This window comes from Cottoperca gobio, unplaced genomic scaffold (genome assembly GCF_900634415.1).
Source record: "Cottoperca gobio unplaced genomic scaffold, fCotGob3.1 fCotGob3_214arrow_ctg1, whole genome shotgun sequence".
Taxonomy (NCBI): Eukaryota; Metazoa; Chordata; class Actinopteri; order Perciformes; family Bovichtidae; genus Cottoperca; species Cottoperca gobio.
The window spans coordinates 29,872-44,491 of record NW_021166849.1 but is presented as its reverse complement, the minus strand read 5'-3'; the positions used below and the strand labels follow the sequence as shown (position 1 = coordinate 44,491).

Genomic DNA, 14,620 nt, shown 5'->3' with positions numbered 1-14,620 from the left:
TTAAGAAACCAAACTACTGCAACTACAATACAAAGGATACACACACTATAGACATCAGACAGGTGTGCAAAGTTCTTCTTTCTTTCTGTTTAAATGTTTGGCATCAGCTGAAAACTGAACTCCAGGTCAGTTTTGAACTGTGTTACTGACTTTTGTACTTATTTGTATCTTATAATTCCTCTTGTTAACTTGTGTTTGTGCTTTATGTGATAAAGTTTTCTGTAGATAAGGTTTATTGTTATTTCTTGCAGATGGCCACAGCATTAGCTGCCCTGAAAAGAGTTGGTGTAATCCATGGTGACGTGACGACAGATAACATCATGATGGTGGATCGCGTGAGACAGCCCTTCAGAGTGAAACTGATCGACTTCAGTCAGGCTATGTTCAGCTCTCAAGCCAAACCAGGCAGGATTCTCCAGACCCCCCAGTACAGGTAAGAAACCCTGATGATTGTTACAACTGACACATCTTCAAACTCAGGGCTGCACACTGACTTTGTGCTGATGTGTACGTTTATAACTGGGTTGAGTTTTGTTTAAATGTTAAATTCCACTTTGTTCCTTCCATCCATCCATCGTCTACCGCTTATCCGGGATCGGGTCGCGGGGGCAGCAGCTCCAGTAAGGAACCCCAAACTCCCCTTCTCTGGGCCACATCCTCCAGCTCCGACTGGGGGATCCCGAGGCGTTCCCAGTGAGGAGATATAATCTCTCCACCGAGTCCTGGGTCTTCCCCGGGGTCTCCTCCCAGCTGGACGTGCCTGGAACACCTCCCTAGGGAGGCGCCCAGGTGGCTCCTTACTAGATGAACCACCTCAACTGGCTCCTTTCAACGTAAAGGAGCAGCGGCTCTACTCCGAGTCTCCCACGGATGGCTGAGCTTCTCACCCTATCTCTAAGGGAGACGCCAGCCACCCGTCTGAGAAAACCCATTTCGGCCGCTTGTACCCGTGATCTCGTTCTTTCGTTCATGACCCAGCCTTCATGACCATAGGTGAGGGTAGGAACGAAGATCGACCGGTATATTGAGAGCTTTGCCTTCTGGCTCAGCTCTCTTTTCGTCTTTTCTCCGGCCAATCTCTCGCTCCATCATCTCCTCACTCGCGAACAAGACCCCGAGGTACTTGAACTCCTTCACTTGGGGTAAGGGCTCATTTTGTTCCTTGTTCCATTTTATTTGTTTCCTCCACATGTAGAGCAGCAGAAATAATGTTGGGACTCCCTTTCTGTGAAGCCGTTGATATCTGGGCGCTGGGCTGTGTGATGGGGATCATGATGTTTGGCTTTGAGCTCTTCCCAACAACAACAGACTACGATGCAGTAAGTAGTTTACTATAACAGTCTGGCTGCAGTCTTTCTGCTGAGGAAGGTTCCTAACAGAGAAGCCGGTAGTGTTTGAGTGGCAGCCATCATAAACACTGAAGTCTCTAAATGATGATGAAGGAGCTCCAATGCCTCCTGTCTTATCTCTTGTAGCATCAGGTCCACTGGACCATCCTTTATCAAAGGGAACAACATCATGAAGATAATTCCTTCAACAGACGTAATCGTTTGGACAGTTTGAGCCTCTGAGTGTTTTATACTTTAATACAGGGGGGGGGGGGGAACCTTTGAGATTTTCCAGATTTCTTTATGTACTTACTTTGGACTCTGGTGCACCTGCACATAGACTTATATATTTATTCATATTATTGTGAATCATTTTGTGTTTATTTTGACATTTTCATAAGATTATAGAGATTATACATATTTATTCATATTCATAATTATCTTCATTCATATTTGTATGTGTAAATGATTGTAATCATAGTTTAAGTTAACCCTATTGTTATGTATTTACTTGCATTCTTTCTCCCTGTTCTGTGTGCTGTGAACTCTTTCCTTCCTCTCTGCTTTGACACCTGCATGTTACCTCCAGGGATTAATAAAGCTTTATCTCCTCTGCTCTTATTCTTCTGTCTTTAAAAACATAAAATACAAAAGATAAAATATGTAATAAACATTACAGTGACATGAATCCAACATATTATGAACAAAGTTTCATGAGAAACAAACAAATAAACAACCTGTTAAATTTGCACATGAATGAAAGTCGAACTGTTGCTCATGAATCTTCGTCCAATCACGTGAGCTTTGCTACATGTCTGTGCGGTGAAGACTCGCTGGCATCTGTCCCCGTCGGCCTCCCGAAGGCAGCTCACATGAGAGCTTCTTGTGTCAGCATCTGCACAAGAGAAGAAAGTAACACAACGCTTTTCCCTTTGTGTATAAAGGAAATGCAGGTCTTTCACAGCAACTGTCTTTTTGGGTTTAATGTAATGATGTAATGATGAATTAGAGTTCCTACGTTAATCACATCAACAATCTATTAACTTGGTGATGGGAGTGCTTTTACTCACAAACGAGCCGCAGACACAGTAAGTAGGAAGGATTTTACACACCAACTTCAAATGTTCTGAACACTCAGACTACATCTTTAAGAAGTCAATGCAAAGATTCTTTCTTTTAAGGAAATAAGACAGCTTTGAGTTAGCAAAGACGTCCCGGAGATGCTTTACTCCAGTCGAGCGGCTTCATCTCCTACAACATTACATCCACAGTCCAAAGACAGAAGAGGGAGGCAGGTGTAGAAGACAAAGAGTCTTTACTAAGTGATGACATTTTGGACAGACATGTGAAGTGAAACGTGACTGCTTGTGTTCAGTTACTTTAACTCAGGCAGAGGAGGTTTATAATGTATGACTGACACAAAGACACATTTCCACCTGAGGAGACACTATATTATATTCTACATCTGTACATTTGATTTGAACCAGACACCCTTTTCTTTAATCTACGGCCTCCTTTGACCAAACAATTTCCCAGAGTGGTGACAGACGTAGTTCAGATGAGATGTATCTGCACAGACACACACACACACACACACACACACACACACACACACACACACACACACACACACACGCAGACACACACACACAGACACACACTGACACACACACACTGTACACTATTACTCAGTGCCAGAAGCTCTTGGAGTGATTCTTCACTGTTTAGCAAGAACAATAAGAGAGTTATCTTTTGAATGAGACCAAAATCATGCAGCTGGTGCAAATGGTTGAAGAGCAGCTTTCAATTTACTTTGGGTGTCGTTTGTAGGTATTTCCCAGTAAAGTCCCCCACCCCTTAAATGATTCTGTTTACTTATACAATAAGTGTTTCTTTCTTTCTCTCTGTAAGTGTTCATGCTGTTGTTCTCTGTAATCCTCTCCTGGACAGGAGCATGTGAGAGGAGCAGGGAGCGGGGGAGAAGATCAGGCACCTCAATGACACCTTTCCTCTTCTTGTTCTTTAGCATTTCAACACAGGACCTGGTTGATGAAATTGCTTCCAGGATGGTGGAAGGTGCTGGTTTGCTGGACTGCAGAAGAAGCAATGACCATCTCAGTGAAGCATGTGGAGAGAACTGTTTCAAGATGTCTGCATCATGGATCATCCTCAGTTGGACAGTGAATAGCTTCTCAAGTAAACAACAGACACAATGTTGACTGTATGTGTCACTGTCCAGCAAGAGCAAGTTCAGACAGTGAGCATGGTAGTGCACATATAAAGCTTACCCTAACCCTACAACAGCACCAAGGAAGGAACTTCATCACTCAGCACTCAATCACTAATCAGTTCTCAAGACGTGCGGCCACAACATGGTAGCTGCTGAGTAGTGATCCATGAAATCGGAGAAATAGTTTATGTTATTAGCTAATGCTGATTCTTTCATCTGGCCTAAAGAGAGCATGTTGCAGCCACAAAGAGCGCAGGGTGCGCCTGTCCCTGAATATCTAATTGTACCTTGAACAGTCACAGAGCAGAGAGATATAATAATCCATCTTTAGGAGATTAAAAGATAAAAGATTCATATTTGTATTAATATTTAATGCCACAAAGGTTCACAAGACATTAAATATAATAATGTTAATTGTATTTGTGTGTTTATTTATTTAGGTATTTAGATGTTTAAATATTTGTATATTTATTTACTTATGCATTTATTAAAAAATGACTTATGTACATATTTTTATTGATATGTACTTTCATTTATTCACAGTGTTTAAATAAATAATTCTGTTATGTAATGCCTCATGTTACAGTAAATAAATCAATCACAAATTAAATGAGACATTAAATATATACAGTGTTATATGTATTTGTGTAATTATAATATTTATACATCTTTATATTTATTTACTTATTCATTTATTCACACATTTATTTATGTATTTTTTTATTCATATATACTTTCATTTATCTGAGTTTACTTCAAACGAGTTAAGTAATGTCAGGACAGAGGGCACAAGGATGAAGATAGAGAAGCCACTTAAGGAAAGTGTTGTTAACCACTGCTCGAGACTATAAAGGTGCTCTGACGTGTACAGCTGTTCCAGGTCTCCTCCTCGCGCAGAGCAGTCACAGCGGCGCGAGGCTCATCGGCAGCGAACCTTCCGTCTGACTCCATGAACTCTGGATGAATGTATAATTATAAAATAGGACTTTTTAACTTTATTATTGATGCTTGCTGCGCTGTAAAGTGTTAGACTATCTGGAGAGCAGCAGACGAAGCTTTGTTCTTTTGTTTTGTTTGTATGTGTTATTTTCTACAGTCGATAACTGCGAGTTAAAGAGCGTCTGCAACCACACAGGTAGGAACATTTCTCATGTTTCATATTCATTTACATAAGAAACCAAACACAGCGGGTGAGCGTCTCTTCTCCCCACAGTATGTAGAGAAACCATAGTTTACAGTCACATAACTACTAAATGGATCTTTTCAATATTATTTCCACTGTTATTATTTTCAGCATTCCTTTGTTGAACCTGTCAAACTGTCAACAAAACTGAAAGAGCGAAAATACCTAAAGTAAAACTAGTCACGCTCCTATAACAAGTCTGCGCTGTATGTTCATGTAACGTTACAGGAGAAATAGTTATTCATTTATTTATGGCGGGTTTTAAGAGTGAGTTCAGAAAATATAGCCGACGTTACTCTCTCACGTTAAAAACAGAACACAAAGATTTGGAATTGGCATCTTCTTATTTTCCTAACATGCAATAGATCAGGGGTCGGGAACCTATGGCTCTTTCGATGACGAGATATGGCTCGCAGACCATTTTGAGCTGTAATAAATAATTATACTTAAACTTTACAATTATACTGTGTCATTTTAAAGTACAACATTTAGCAGCGGATTTTGTTTGTTTTCCTCCTCCACTATGTCTCTGACTGTAACTGTGTGTGTGTGTGGTGTGTGTGTGTGTGTGTGTGTGTGTGTGTGTGTGGGGGGGGATAATGTCTGTGTGTGTGTGTGTGTGTGTGTGTGTGTGTGTGTGTGTGTGTGTGTGTGTGTGTGTGTGTGTGTGTGTGTGTGTTGTGTGTGTGTAGGGGTAATGTCTGTGTGTGTGTGTGTGTGTGTGTGTGTGGTGTGTGTGTGTGTGTAGGGGTAATGTCTGTGTGTGTGTGTGTGTGTGTGTGTGTGTGTGTGTGTGTGTGTGTGGGGGGGGGGGATAATGTCTGTGTGTGTGTGTGTGTGTGTGTGTGTTTGTGGGGGGGTGTATGTGTGTGTGTGTGTGTGTGTGTGGGTAATGTGTGTGTGTGGTGTGTGTGCGTGTGTAGGGATAATGCCTGGTGTGGTGGTGTGGTGTGTGGTGGGGGGATAATGTCTGTCTGTTGTGTGTGTGTGTCAGGGGTACTGTCTGGTGTGTGGGTGTTGTGTGCGTGTGTAGGGATATGTCTGTGTGTGTGTGGGTGGATGGGGGTGGATAATGTCTGTCCGGAGTGTGTGTGTGTGTGTGTGTGTGGGTGCGTGTGTAGGGATAAGGTCTGTGTGTGTGTGTGGGTGGAGGGGATAATGTCTGTCCGTGTGTAGTTGTGTGGTGTGTGCTGTGATGTGTGTGTGTGGTGTGTGTGTGGGTGTGTGTGGGTGGGGGGGGATAATGTCTGTTTCCGTGTGTTGTTGTGTTGATGTGTGTGTGTGTGTTTGTGTGTGTGTGTGTGTTGTAGTTCCCCCTTTCTTGTAAGTTGTATTTGGTGTCAGTCTGTTTGTTGTTTTCCACAAACAAACAAACCTTAAATACAAATTTAGAAATAGTAAATATAAAAGCCAAGTAAAATATGTCAAATTAAATATAAAAGTAAACTATAAAAAGCAGTAAGAATTATATACATGCATTAAGAAAAACAAGAAAAGATGCATTCAATGCACGGGGCTTGAATTGCTTGTTCTGTGCAAGACCTCCTTGTACCACCTCAGGAACATTGCAGAGCTCCGCCCCACACTCTCCCTGTCAGATGCTGAACAACTCGTCCACGCCTTTGTCTCCTCAAGGTTGGACTACTGTAACGCTCTCCTCATCGGGATTCCAAGCGGGAGCCTTCAAAAGCTCCAATATATCCAGAACAGCGCCGCTCGGATCCTGATGAGGGTGCGAAAATATAACCACATCCCACCCATCCTCCACTCCCCCCACTGGCTTCCTGTCGCATTCAGGATCGAATACAACATCTCCCTCCTCACCCATCAGTGCATACATGGAAATGCTCCTCCGTACCTCAAGGAACTCCTCCCTCAACAAACCTCCACACGCAACCTCCGCTCCTCTAAAGAAACTTTGCTCCACCCCCCAGGACCAAGCTCCGCACCATGGGCGATCGGGCCTTCTGCTCAGGCCACCGACTCCTTCAAGAAGAGCCTAAAAACCTTTCTCTTCACAAAAGCCTTTCTGTGAAATCTTATGTCTGTTGTTGTTGTTGGTGTCCTGCATTTTAGCGCCTTGAGATTGCTTTTAGCTTTGAAAGGCGCTTTATAAATACAATTTATTATTATTATTATTATTATTATTATTATTATCTAAAGTGTCATAATGTTCAGACTTTGATCTTTATTTATTTGATCAGTTGTTCATTTAAAGGTTTGATTAAATGTTAAACTGAGTAAATGTGTTTGTTTTTTTGTAATGAAATAAATGCATAAAAATAAGGCTTTCATTAAAACACTGAATGAAAAATAGCTTACAACACACAAACCACTTATAATTGTTAAATTAGGCTCAAATAGAAGGCTCCGAGTGATACTAAATGAAGAGCCATTTGGGAGCCGTAAGAGCTCTTCTAAAGGAGCCGAGCCAGAAGAGCCGAGTCTTTGAAAAGAGCCGGACCTCCATCACTAGTATGAAGGTCTGACTCGTTACCATGGGAATAAAAGCATGCATGTCACGCTCACACAACGTGTCCAGTGTGAAAAGGGCAGTGGAGAGGAAATTACATTCAATGCGATTATTCATATTGCACAGGGGCTGGATTGCGTGCGAGCTAAATGCTAACCTCAGCATGCTAACGTGTTCAACATGCTAATGTGTAGCTCCTAATACATCCACATGTTTACCGTGTTTACCAGTTCAGTTAGCCATGTTAGCATGCCAACATTAGCTAGTTAACACTTAACACAAACACTGCTGAGGCTGAAGGGAATGTCAATACTTTTGAAGGTATTTGGTCATGAACCTCAAAATAAGTACCTGAAGATGGCGCTAGATTAAACATTAGGGTCACCAAAGATATTCAAATGTATCCTGAGGGAAACATGGATATCTATACCAATGTGTCTTTAAATGTACCATAAATGTCAACCTCCTGGTGTCCCGAAGGAAAAGACAGGATCACTAAAGTGTGAAAGATTCATCCTCCGGGGACAATGAGTTTCAGGTCGATGCATCAAGTCGTCGTTGAGATATTTCCGTGCAGCATTGCCCTCCCTGGAGCCAGAAGACCAACATGCTTCAAAATACCAAACATTTGCTGATAACAGCAACATATTCATTATTCTGTTTTTAACCTTTGGATTGTTTGACTAAATATAATTAGAAATTTAAGTTTGTGACTTTATAATGATTTTAAAGATTAAATGAATGTAAAAAGTAATTAATGAGTTTTAAGTAGGTTAGTTAAAGCTCTAGTTATATTTAAACACCTCAAACTCTTTTTATGTAATAACACATTTCTTCTCTTTTGTCTCCATTACACTTTCAGGTGTGTGTGAGAGAAGAAATACGGCCATGTACCGTTCAGCTTCATGGCCTTCTTCTTCCTCTGAGACTCGGCTTCATCACCAGCTCCCCAGAGGCCACACGTACCTAGATACCCTGAGACATGTCAGCTTTGGAACAGTAGTGATGTGTAAGAGACGAGACGCTGGACAGATTGTGGACGTAAAGACCAGCGATCACCACCAGGATCTTCATCAGGAGGTGAGAACATGATGTTGATTTCACAGCTGCTGGTTGAGCATGTTTGAGCTGCTATCAAACTATAATGAGAGACCTTCCTGACCGAGCACTGCACTCGTACTGATAGAAACAAGACGACATGTTGTAGACGCCTCGCCAACAGGTGAGGAGAAACAGAGTGATTGTAGAGATTACATCTGCTCACCTCTCCCCAGGCCTCCATGCTGAGACACCTCATGTTACACAACCTTGACAAGTGCAACATCATCACGTTATATGATGAGATCTTCATCAGCAACAGGATGAGTTTGGTGGTTGAGAAGTTGGACATCAGCCTGCACAACTACCTGCTGGAAACACAAGGCCTCGTGTTGTTGGAGGACATCAGGACCGTCATCCAACAGGTAGGGAGGTAGAACTATACAGTAAATATACATACCAACACTAACAATAAATATATCTATAGAGTATCTGTAAAATACACAAAGTAAAACATGAGGAGATAAGTTAAAGACACTTTAAGAAACCAAACTACTGCAACTACAATACAAAGGATACACACACTATAGACATCAGACAGGTGTGCAAAGTTCTTCTTTCTTTCTGTTTAAATGTTTGGCATCAGCTGAAAACTGAACTCCAGGTCAGTTTTGAACTGTGTTACTGACTTTTGTACTTATTTGTATCTTATAATTCCTCTTGTTAACTTGTGTTTGTGCTTTATGTGATAAAGTTTTCTGTAGATAAGGTTGATTGTTATTTCTTGCAGATGGCCACAGCATTAGCTGCCCTGAAAAGAGTTGGTGTAATCCATGGTGACGTGACGACAGATAACATCATGATGGTGGATCGCGTGAGACAGCCCTTCAGAGTGAAACTGATCGACTTCAGTCAGGCTATGTTCAGCTCTCAAGCCAAACCAGGCAGGATTCTCCAGACCCCCCAGTACAGGTAAGAAACCCTGATGATTGTTACAACTGACACATCTTCAAACTCAGGGCAGCACACTGACTTTGTGCTGATGTGTACGTTTATAACTGGGTTGAGTTTTGTTTAAATGTTAAATTCGACTTTGTTCCTTCCATCCATCCATCGTCTACCGCTTATCCGGGATCGGGTCGCGGGGGCAGCAGCTCCAGTAAGGAACCCCAAACTCCCCTTCTCTGGGCCACATCCTCCAGCTCCGACTGGGGGATCCCGAGGCGTTCCCAGTGAGGAGATATAATCTCTCCACCGAGTCCTGGGTCTTCCCCGGGGTCTCCTCCCAGCTGGACGTGCCTGGAACACCTCCCTAGGGAGGCGCCCAGGTGGCTCCTTACTAGATGAACCACCTCAACTGGCTCCTTTCAACGTAAAGGAGCAGCGGCTCTACTCCGAGTCTCTCACGGATGGCTGAGCTTCTCACCCTATCTCTAAGGGAGACGCCAGCCACCCGTCTGAGAAAACCCATTTCGGCCGCTTGTACCCGTGATCTCGTTCTTTCGTTCATGACCCAGCCTTCATGACCATAGGTGAGGGTAGGAACGAAGATCGACCGGTATATTGAGAGCTTTGCCTTCTGGCTCAGCTCTCTTTTCGTCTTTTCTCCGGCCAATCTCTCGCTCCATCATCTCCTCACTCGCGAACAAGACCCCGAGGTACTTGAACTCCTTCACTTGGGGTAAGGGCTCATTTTGTTCCTTGTTCCATTTTATTTGTTTCCTCCACATGTAGAGCAGCAGAAATAATGTTGGGACTCCCTTTCTGTGAAGCCGTTGATATCTGGGCGCTGGGCTGTGTGATGGGGATCATGATGTTTGGCTTTGAGCTCTTCCCAACAACAACAGACTACGATGCAGTAAGTAGTTTACTATAACAGTCTGGCTGCAGTCTTTCTGCTGAGGAAGGTTCCTAACAGAGAAGCCGGTAGTGTTTGAGTGGCAGCCATCATAAACACTGAAGTCTCTAAATGATGATGAAGGAGCTCCAATGCCTCCTGTCTTATCTCTTGTAGCATCAGGTCCACTGGACCATCCTTTATCAAAGGGAACAACATCATGAAGATAATTCCTTCAACAGACGTAATCGTTTGGACAGTTTGAGCCTCTGAGTGTTTTATACTTTAATACAACAAGTGAGCACATTAAAGGGGGACAGGATTTCTTCTATAGGAACAAACATGTCTCTGCTGCAGAAGTCAGTGTGAGATCATCCTGACATGTTATCCAAGCTTCACTCTGCACTAACATGTACCAACACACTGCTTCTTGTTTTCACTCATTCATTTGCTTTACATTCTCATCGCTTTCTATTATCACGTTTCTTATCTGTGTTTCTCGGTGCCTAGAATTACTTTTAGTTTTTTGCTCGTCTGTATTGTAAATGTTTTATTTCCAAGTTGAAACAAAGCTTTGAAGGATTGACTTTATTCCAGTAGAACAAGCACTGCTGCATTAACTCACTGTCCCTGCATGGACAGCTTTGGTTGGTTTTCTAACGATTGGCTCTTGAAAGTGTCTATAATCCATAACAATGTTTGTTTTTATTTATTTAACCTTTATTTAACCAGGACTATTTGAGATTCAGAATCTCTTTTACAAGACAGCAGCATAAACAAGTTTCACATGCAACAGAGTTCAAGCAGAACAGCAAGAAGTGCAAACAAACAGCAAACACATTTGACAGAAAAGAAACAAACAGCATCAATAAGACAAACAGAGAATTCCATAAAGAAGAAATGAGCAGCGTCAGCAACAGGACATGTTAGTGGTCATAGAGTTCTTAATCTGCTTTATAAAAGAATCTACTTTAAGGAGTCAGTGTCGCTCACAGCAGCTGCAAACACGTTCAAAGCACTTTCTGTGAAGACAGTGTTGGAGGACGTGCAGTGATGTGAGAGCCTTCGCTTCTTCTTATGAACCTACTGACCATCTCCACAATCTGCTTCTCCCTCGCTTCTCTACGGAGCTTTATATCACCATCAGCTCAAAGTGTGCTGCGCTTTGTCTCCAGCTCCTCTTCATCATCGACCTCCTGGGTCCGCCGCCGCAGCACCTCATGAAGGCTGCACAGAAATCTAAAGTGTGTTTTAAGAAGACAGACTGTGGTCAGTGGAGGCTCAAGGTACAGCACCCTTAAGAGTGTTTCTACTCTTTCATTAAGAAATACATGCATCTCAAACACTTGAACCTTCTTTCAGACACCTGAGGAGTATTGGGGTCCCGATCTTTCATCACATGACGACAGGAAGTACACGTTCCGCTCTCTGGACGAAGGGAAAATGGTCGGTGTGTGAGCTGGGCGCAAAAAGTGCCTTAAATGAAGCGTCATGTTGAGGAAGGTTAGTCTTGCCTGGACTTGACGACTGTTGTATTTTCCACTTGTTTCCTAAACTAGCTGTGTCTGGAGCAGGACAACGTGACAGAGGCTGATGAGAGGAGGGAGTGCATGGAGCTGTTGAAGGAGATGGTCGCGTGGGATGAGAGGGAGCGGATCACTCCCGCTGATGTCCTCAACCATCCTTTCATTACCAAGAGCTACATACACAGCACCTCCCGCCTCAGCTCCTGGTGAGAGGCTTTGGATCTGCTGTGCATATATCAGACATTAGTAGACATTACAACAAACATTAAGAGCATCAAGGCAAAGAGCAAGAGAAACTCTTTATAAAATGATATTTAGATATAATTTAAAACAGTCAATGAAGCTCCAATAGAATAAGACAGGTTTAAAGAGTGAAAGTTAGAGTGCAGTGTGAGAAATGAATAACTATATGATTTAATAGAAGGCAGCGGTTGCAGAGTGTCAGTTTTCTGGGAGTGTGTGTGTGTGTGTGTGTGTGTGTGTGTGTGTGTGTGTGTGTGTGTGTGTGTGTGTGTGTGTGTGTGTGTGTGTGTGTGTGTGTGTGTGTGTCCAACAATCACCATCTGGTGTGTTGAATAAACTCTTAATTGACAGAGTTAGATGTGATGTGCTGTTATTCCCTGTCGTCTCTCTCTCTGCTCGCTAAGCAGAAGGCCGATATATTCCTCCGATCATCGACCCCAGCAGGCTGTCTAAAGTGCAGGCTGCTGGTTGTCTGGGTTTCTATTCAACAGCACAGGTGAAGCTCTGCCATCAGGTGTCATCATGCTCCGGCCTGCAGCCCCCATCAACACAATCCAGCTGGAAGAGTCACCTGACAGGAGGTCACGTTGTTTCATAGAAAAAGGATGTTTGCAGGTTTTTGAAGAGTTCACTAACTCAGCGTGTGTTTAGTCCTCAGCCTGCTGCAGCTCTGGACGCCACCAGCATCCACATGGACAACACGGAGCTCCCTCCCAACACCTCTGGTGATAATAAAGAACATCTTGATCTATCAATCTAGAACATGTGTCTAGATTATTGAGATGAGTTATTCAATGTTCTTTGATTTACAGATGAAGAAGAAGAAGAAGAAGAAGAAGAAGAAGAAGAAGAAGAAGAAGAAGAAGTAGAAGAACTTCCTATTATTATTATTATAATAACAATATTAATATTGATAATAATTATTATTAATATTCTTCTACAAGAACTCCTGTAGACGCTTCTTCTCCTGGATGACGAGGATCTTCTGCTGCTACATGGACGACGTGCAGGAGTGAAGATTTCTATTGTTTGTAGTTAAAGAACCTGAGAACTTGCTCACAGGTGTTCTGCTAGAAAACATTCATAGTGCAGAAGATTCAAACCATTCAAGCAGAGCTCTGCTCTTATGTTTGTGTTTCATGTTATTGTTAGTATTGAACGTGAACGTGAATGAACTTTTGTCTCAGCAACTCTTGTGAGATCTGACAACACAGAGCGTTAATGTTTGTCAGACTGTGTCCAAACATCTTCTAAGGTAAAAAGTCTTTGTGATGCTCAACATGTTAGTTCCCTGTGTGACTCTCTAACGTTAGCTCAACATAAATACATTAGAGCAGGCCTACTGAGGAGACAGGTGGTGTTTACCATTTGAACAGCATCGCTGCTGCTCGTGATCGTCTTTAGTTATAGAACATGTTACAGCTTCACTGTGTTGCTGCAGTGCTCAGTGGAGCATACATCTCTCTTTCAAACGTGTGAAGATTACAAGCAGTCAGTTTCACTCTTATGTGCATTTTATAAATACATTTAGCTTTGTAAGCTAGTAGCAGCTAAAGTTTGTAGCCGTCCCTCAATGTTGTTGTTTATCCTTCTGGCTCGCTAGTTATTTACATTCATGTGACAAAGTTTGTTCTCAGCTGTTATATTGATCTCTGTCTTCTTTCCCTTCAATAATGTCAACAAGTCCTTTAAACGTGTGTCTTGTAAAATGAAACGCTATTTGTTCTCATGCTTATGACTCACATGCCATCATTTAACTTTAAGATATGAAGACATGTTAGACTCTGCTACAATACATTATAACTATGAGAGTCTTTATGCTAAGCTAAGCGGGCTAAATATTTAGCATACAGACGATCTATCTTCTTATTTTACTCTCAGCAACAAAGTGAAGAAACATATTCCCCAAAGTGTCAAACTCTTCCTTTAAACAACAAACTGCACACATCAGGTTGTGTTTAGATGTGTCCTGTTGCTTAGTAACATCATCACTCTTTATCTTCGACAAGCTTTTCTCACCACGTCATTAAGTTGTGATTTCTCTCTGTGGACACCTGCTGCAGAAGCTTTAATACAATTCACACTTTGTAGGTACGAGGTTTAGCTCAGAGAACTGCATCATGGGGGGTCCTGCAGTTATTTTAGGAGTGTGGCTTCATGTTACATAACTGGGCTGATGGATGTGTGTTTAGAAAGTGACAGGTGTCAGTTCACATGCTGACAGTACAGTACTCAGGGAAGCAAAGCAGCAGTGTTACTGAGCACACACTTACACACAACACGTGTTGTTTACTGTCGACGGCTGGCAAACACTTCAGAATGGTTCAGTTACTATCCTCACCACTTAAATAGTCTTACCGCAGGTCCGACTGCAGGGGGAGACAGTGAGCAGTGAGCAGCTTCATGTGTGAGTGATGTGGAACCTGTGCAATCTGCAGGTACAGTTGACCTCATTTCTATCATTAGGGCAATTTCATTGATCAGTTTCATTTGACTTCCAGCTTGTTTTAGTTGATTCAAAATGTTCAATCTGAAGGTTTATTATTTTATAATGTTTTGTGTTTCTGTGTTCCATTGATCTCTTGTTTATTTTTTACTGGCCCGTGTTGTAAATGATGTTTGTACTTTGTCAAGTAGGTTGAGAATCAGCGGGCCGTTTTCAGTAGTGATGGCGAGATGAAGCTTCATGAAGCATTGAAGCTTTCCATCCAATTGGTTTGCACATGGGCCGAAGCTTCATGGTGCTTCGTTTGCTCTACTGC

General features: G+C 42.3%; 2 protein-coding genes across 5 annotated transcripts; both read left to right on the top strand.

Moving 5' to 3' along the window:
* The first annotated feature begins 254 nt into the window (after positions 1 to 254).
* LOC115004894 (homeodomain-interacting protein kinase 4-like) lies at positions 255 to 4,011 on the top strand. Of its 2 annotated transcripts, none has more exons than XM_029426625.1 (3): positions 255 to 433; positions 1,196 to 1,319; positions 3,355 to 4,011. In XM_029426625.1, the coding sequence occupies exons 1-3, from the start codon at positions 321 to 323 to the stop codon at positions 3,376 to 3,378; spliced, it is 261 nt and encodes an 86-aa protein (XP_029282485.1). In that variant the 5' UTR covers positions 255 to 320; the 3' UTR covers positions 3,379 to 4,011. The 2 variants fall into 2 exon arrangements, with proteins under 2 accessions (XP_029282485.1, XP_029282483.1); XM_029426623.1 differs by lacking the exon at positions 3,355 to 4,011 and adding an exon at positions 1,476 to 1,601.
* A 300-nt stretch (positions 4,012 to 4,311) lies between these two features.
* LOC115004895 (homeodomain-interacting protein kinase 3-like) lies at positions 4,312 to 13,645 on the top strand. Of its 3 annotated transcripts, XM_029426626.1 has the most exons (10): positions 4,312 to 4,693; positions 8,077 to 8,294; positions 8,489 to 8,677; positions 9,043 to 9,224; positions 9,987 to 10,110; positions 11,265 to 11,375; positions 11,452 to 11,535; positions 11,649 to 11,821; positions 12,510 to 12,583; positions 12,671 to 13,645. In XM_029426626.1, exons 2-10 carry the CDS (start codon positions 8,103 to 8,105, stop codon positions 12,811 to 12,813), a joined length of 1,272 nt encoding a protein of 423 aa, XP_029282486.1. In that variant the 5' UTR covers positions 4,312 to 4,693; positions 8,077 to 8,102; the 3' UTR covers positions 12,814 to 13,645. The 3 variants fall into 3 exon arrangements, with proteins under 3 accessions (XP_029282486.1, XP_029282487.1, XP_029282488.1); XM_029426627.1 differs by lacking the exons at positions 12,510 to 12,583; positions 12,671 to 13,645 and having other exon boundaries at positions 4,318 to 4,693; positions 11,452 to 11,539; positions 11,649 to 11,815; XM_029426628.1 differs by lacking the exons at positions 12,510 to 12,583; positions 12,671 to 13,645 and having other exon boundaries at positions 4,319 to 4,693; positions 11,452 to 11,592; positions 11,664 to 11,805.
* The last annotated feature ends 975 nt before the right edge of the window (positions 13,646 to 14,620 follow it).

Excerpts from the sequence above, each read along its gene's own strand:
- LOC115004895 (XM_029426626.1), top strand. The coding sequence starts at position 8,103 with ATGTACCGTTCAGCTTCATGGCCTTCTTCTTCCTCTGAGACTCGGCTT. Across the intron at positions 8,678-9,042 it reads TCAGGACCGTCATCCAACAG|ATGGCCACAGCATTAGCTGC; the intron begins GTAGGGAGGTAG and ends TATTTCTTGCAG. Across the intron at positions 11,536-11,648 it reads CTCTGGACGAAGGGAAAATG|CTGTGTCTGGAGCAGGACAA; the intron begins GTCGGTGTGTGA and ends TTCCTAAACTAG.
- LOC115004894 (XM_029426623.1), top strand. The coding sequence starts at position 321 with ATGATGGTGGATCGCGTGAGACAGCCCTTCAGAGTGAAACTGATCGAC. Across the intron at positions 434-1,195 it reads CTCCAGACCCCCCAGTACAG|AGCAGCAGAAATAATGTTGG; the intron begins GTAAGAAACCCT and ends CTCCACATGTAG. Across the intron at positions 1,320-1,475 it reads CAACAACAGACTACGATGCA|CATCAGGTCCACTGGACCAT; the intron begins GTAAGTAGTTTA and ends TATCTCTTGTAG.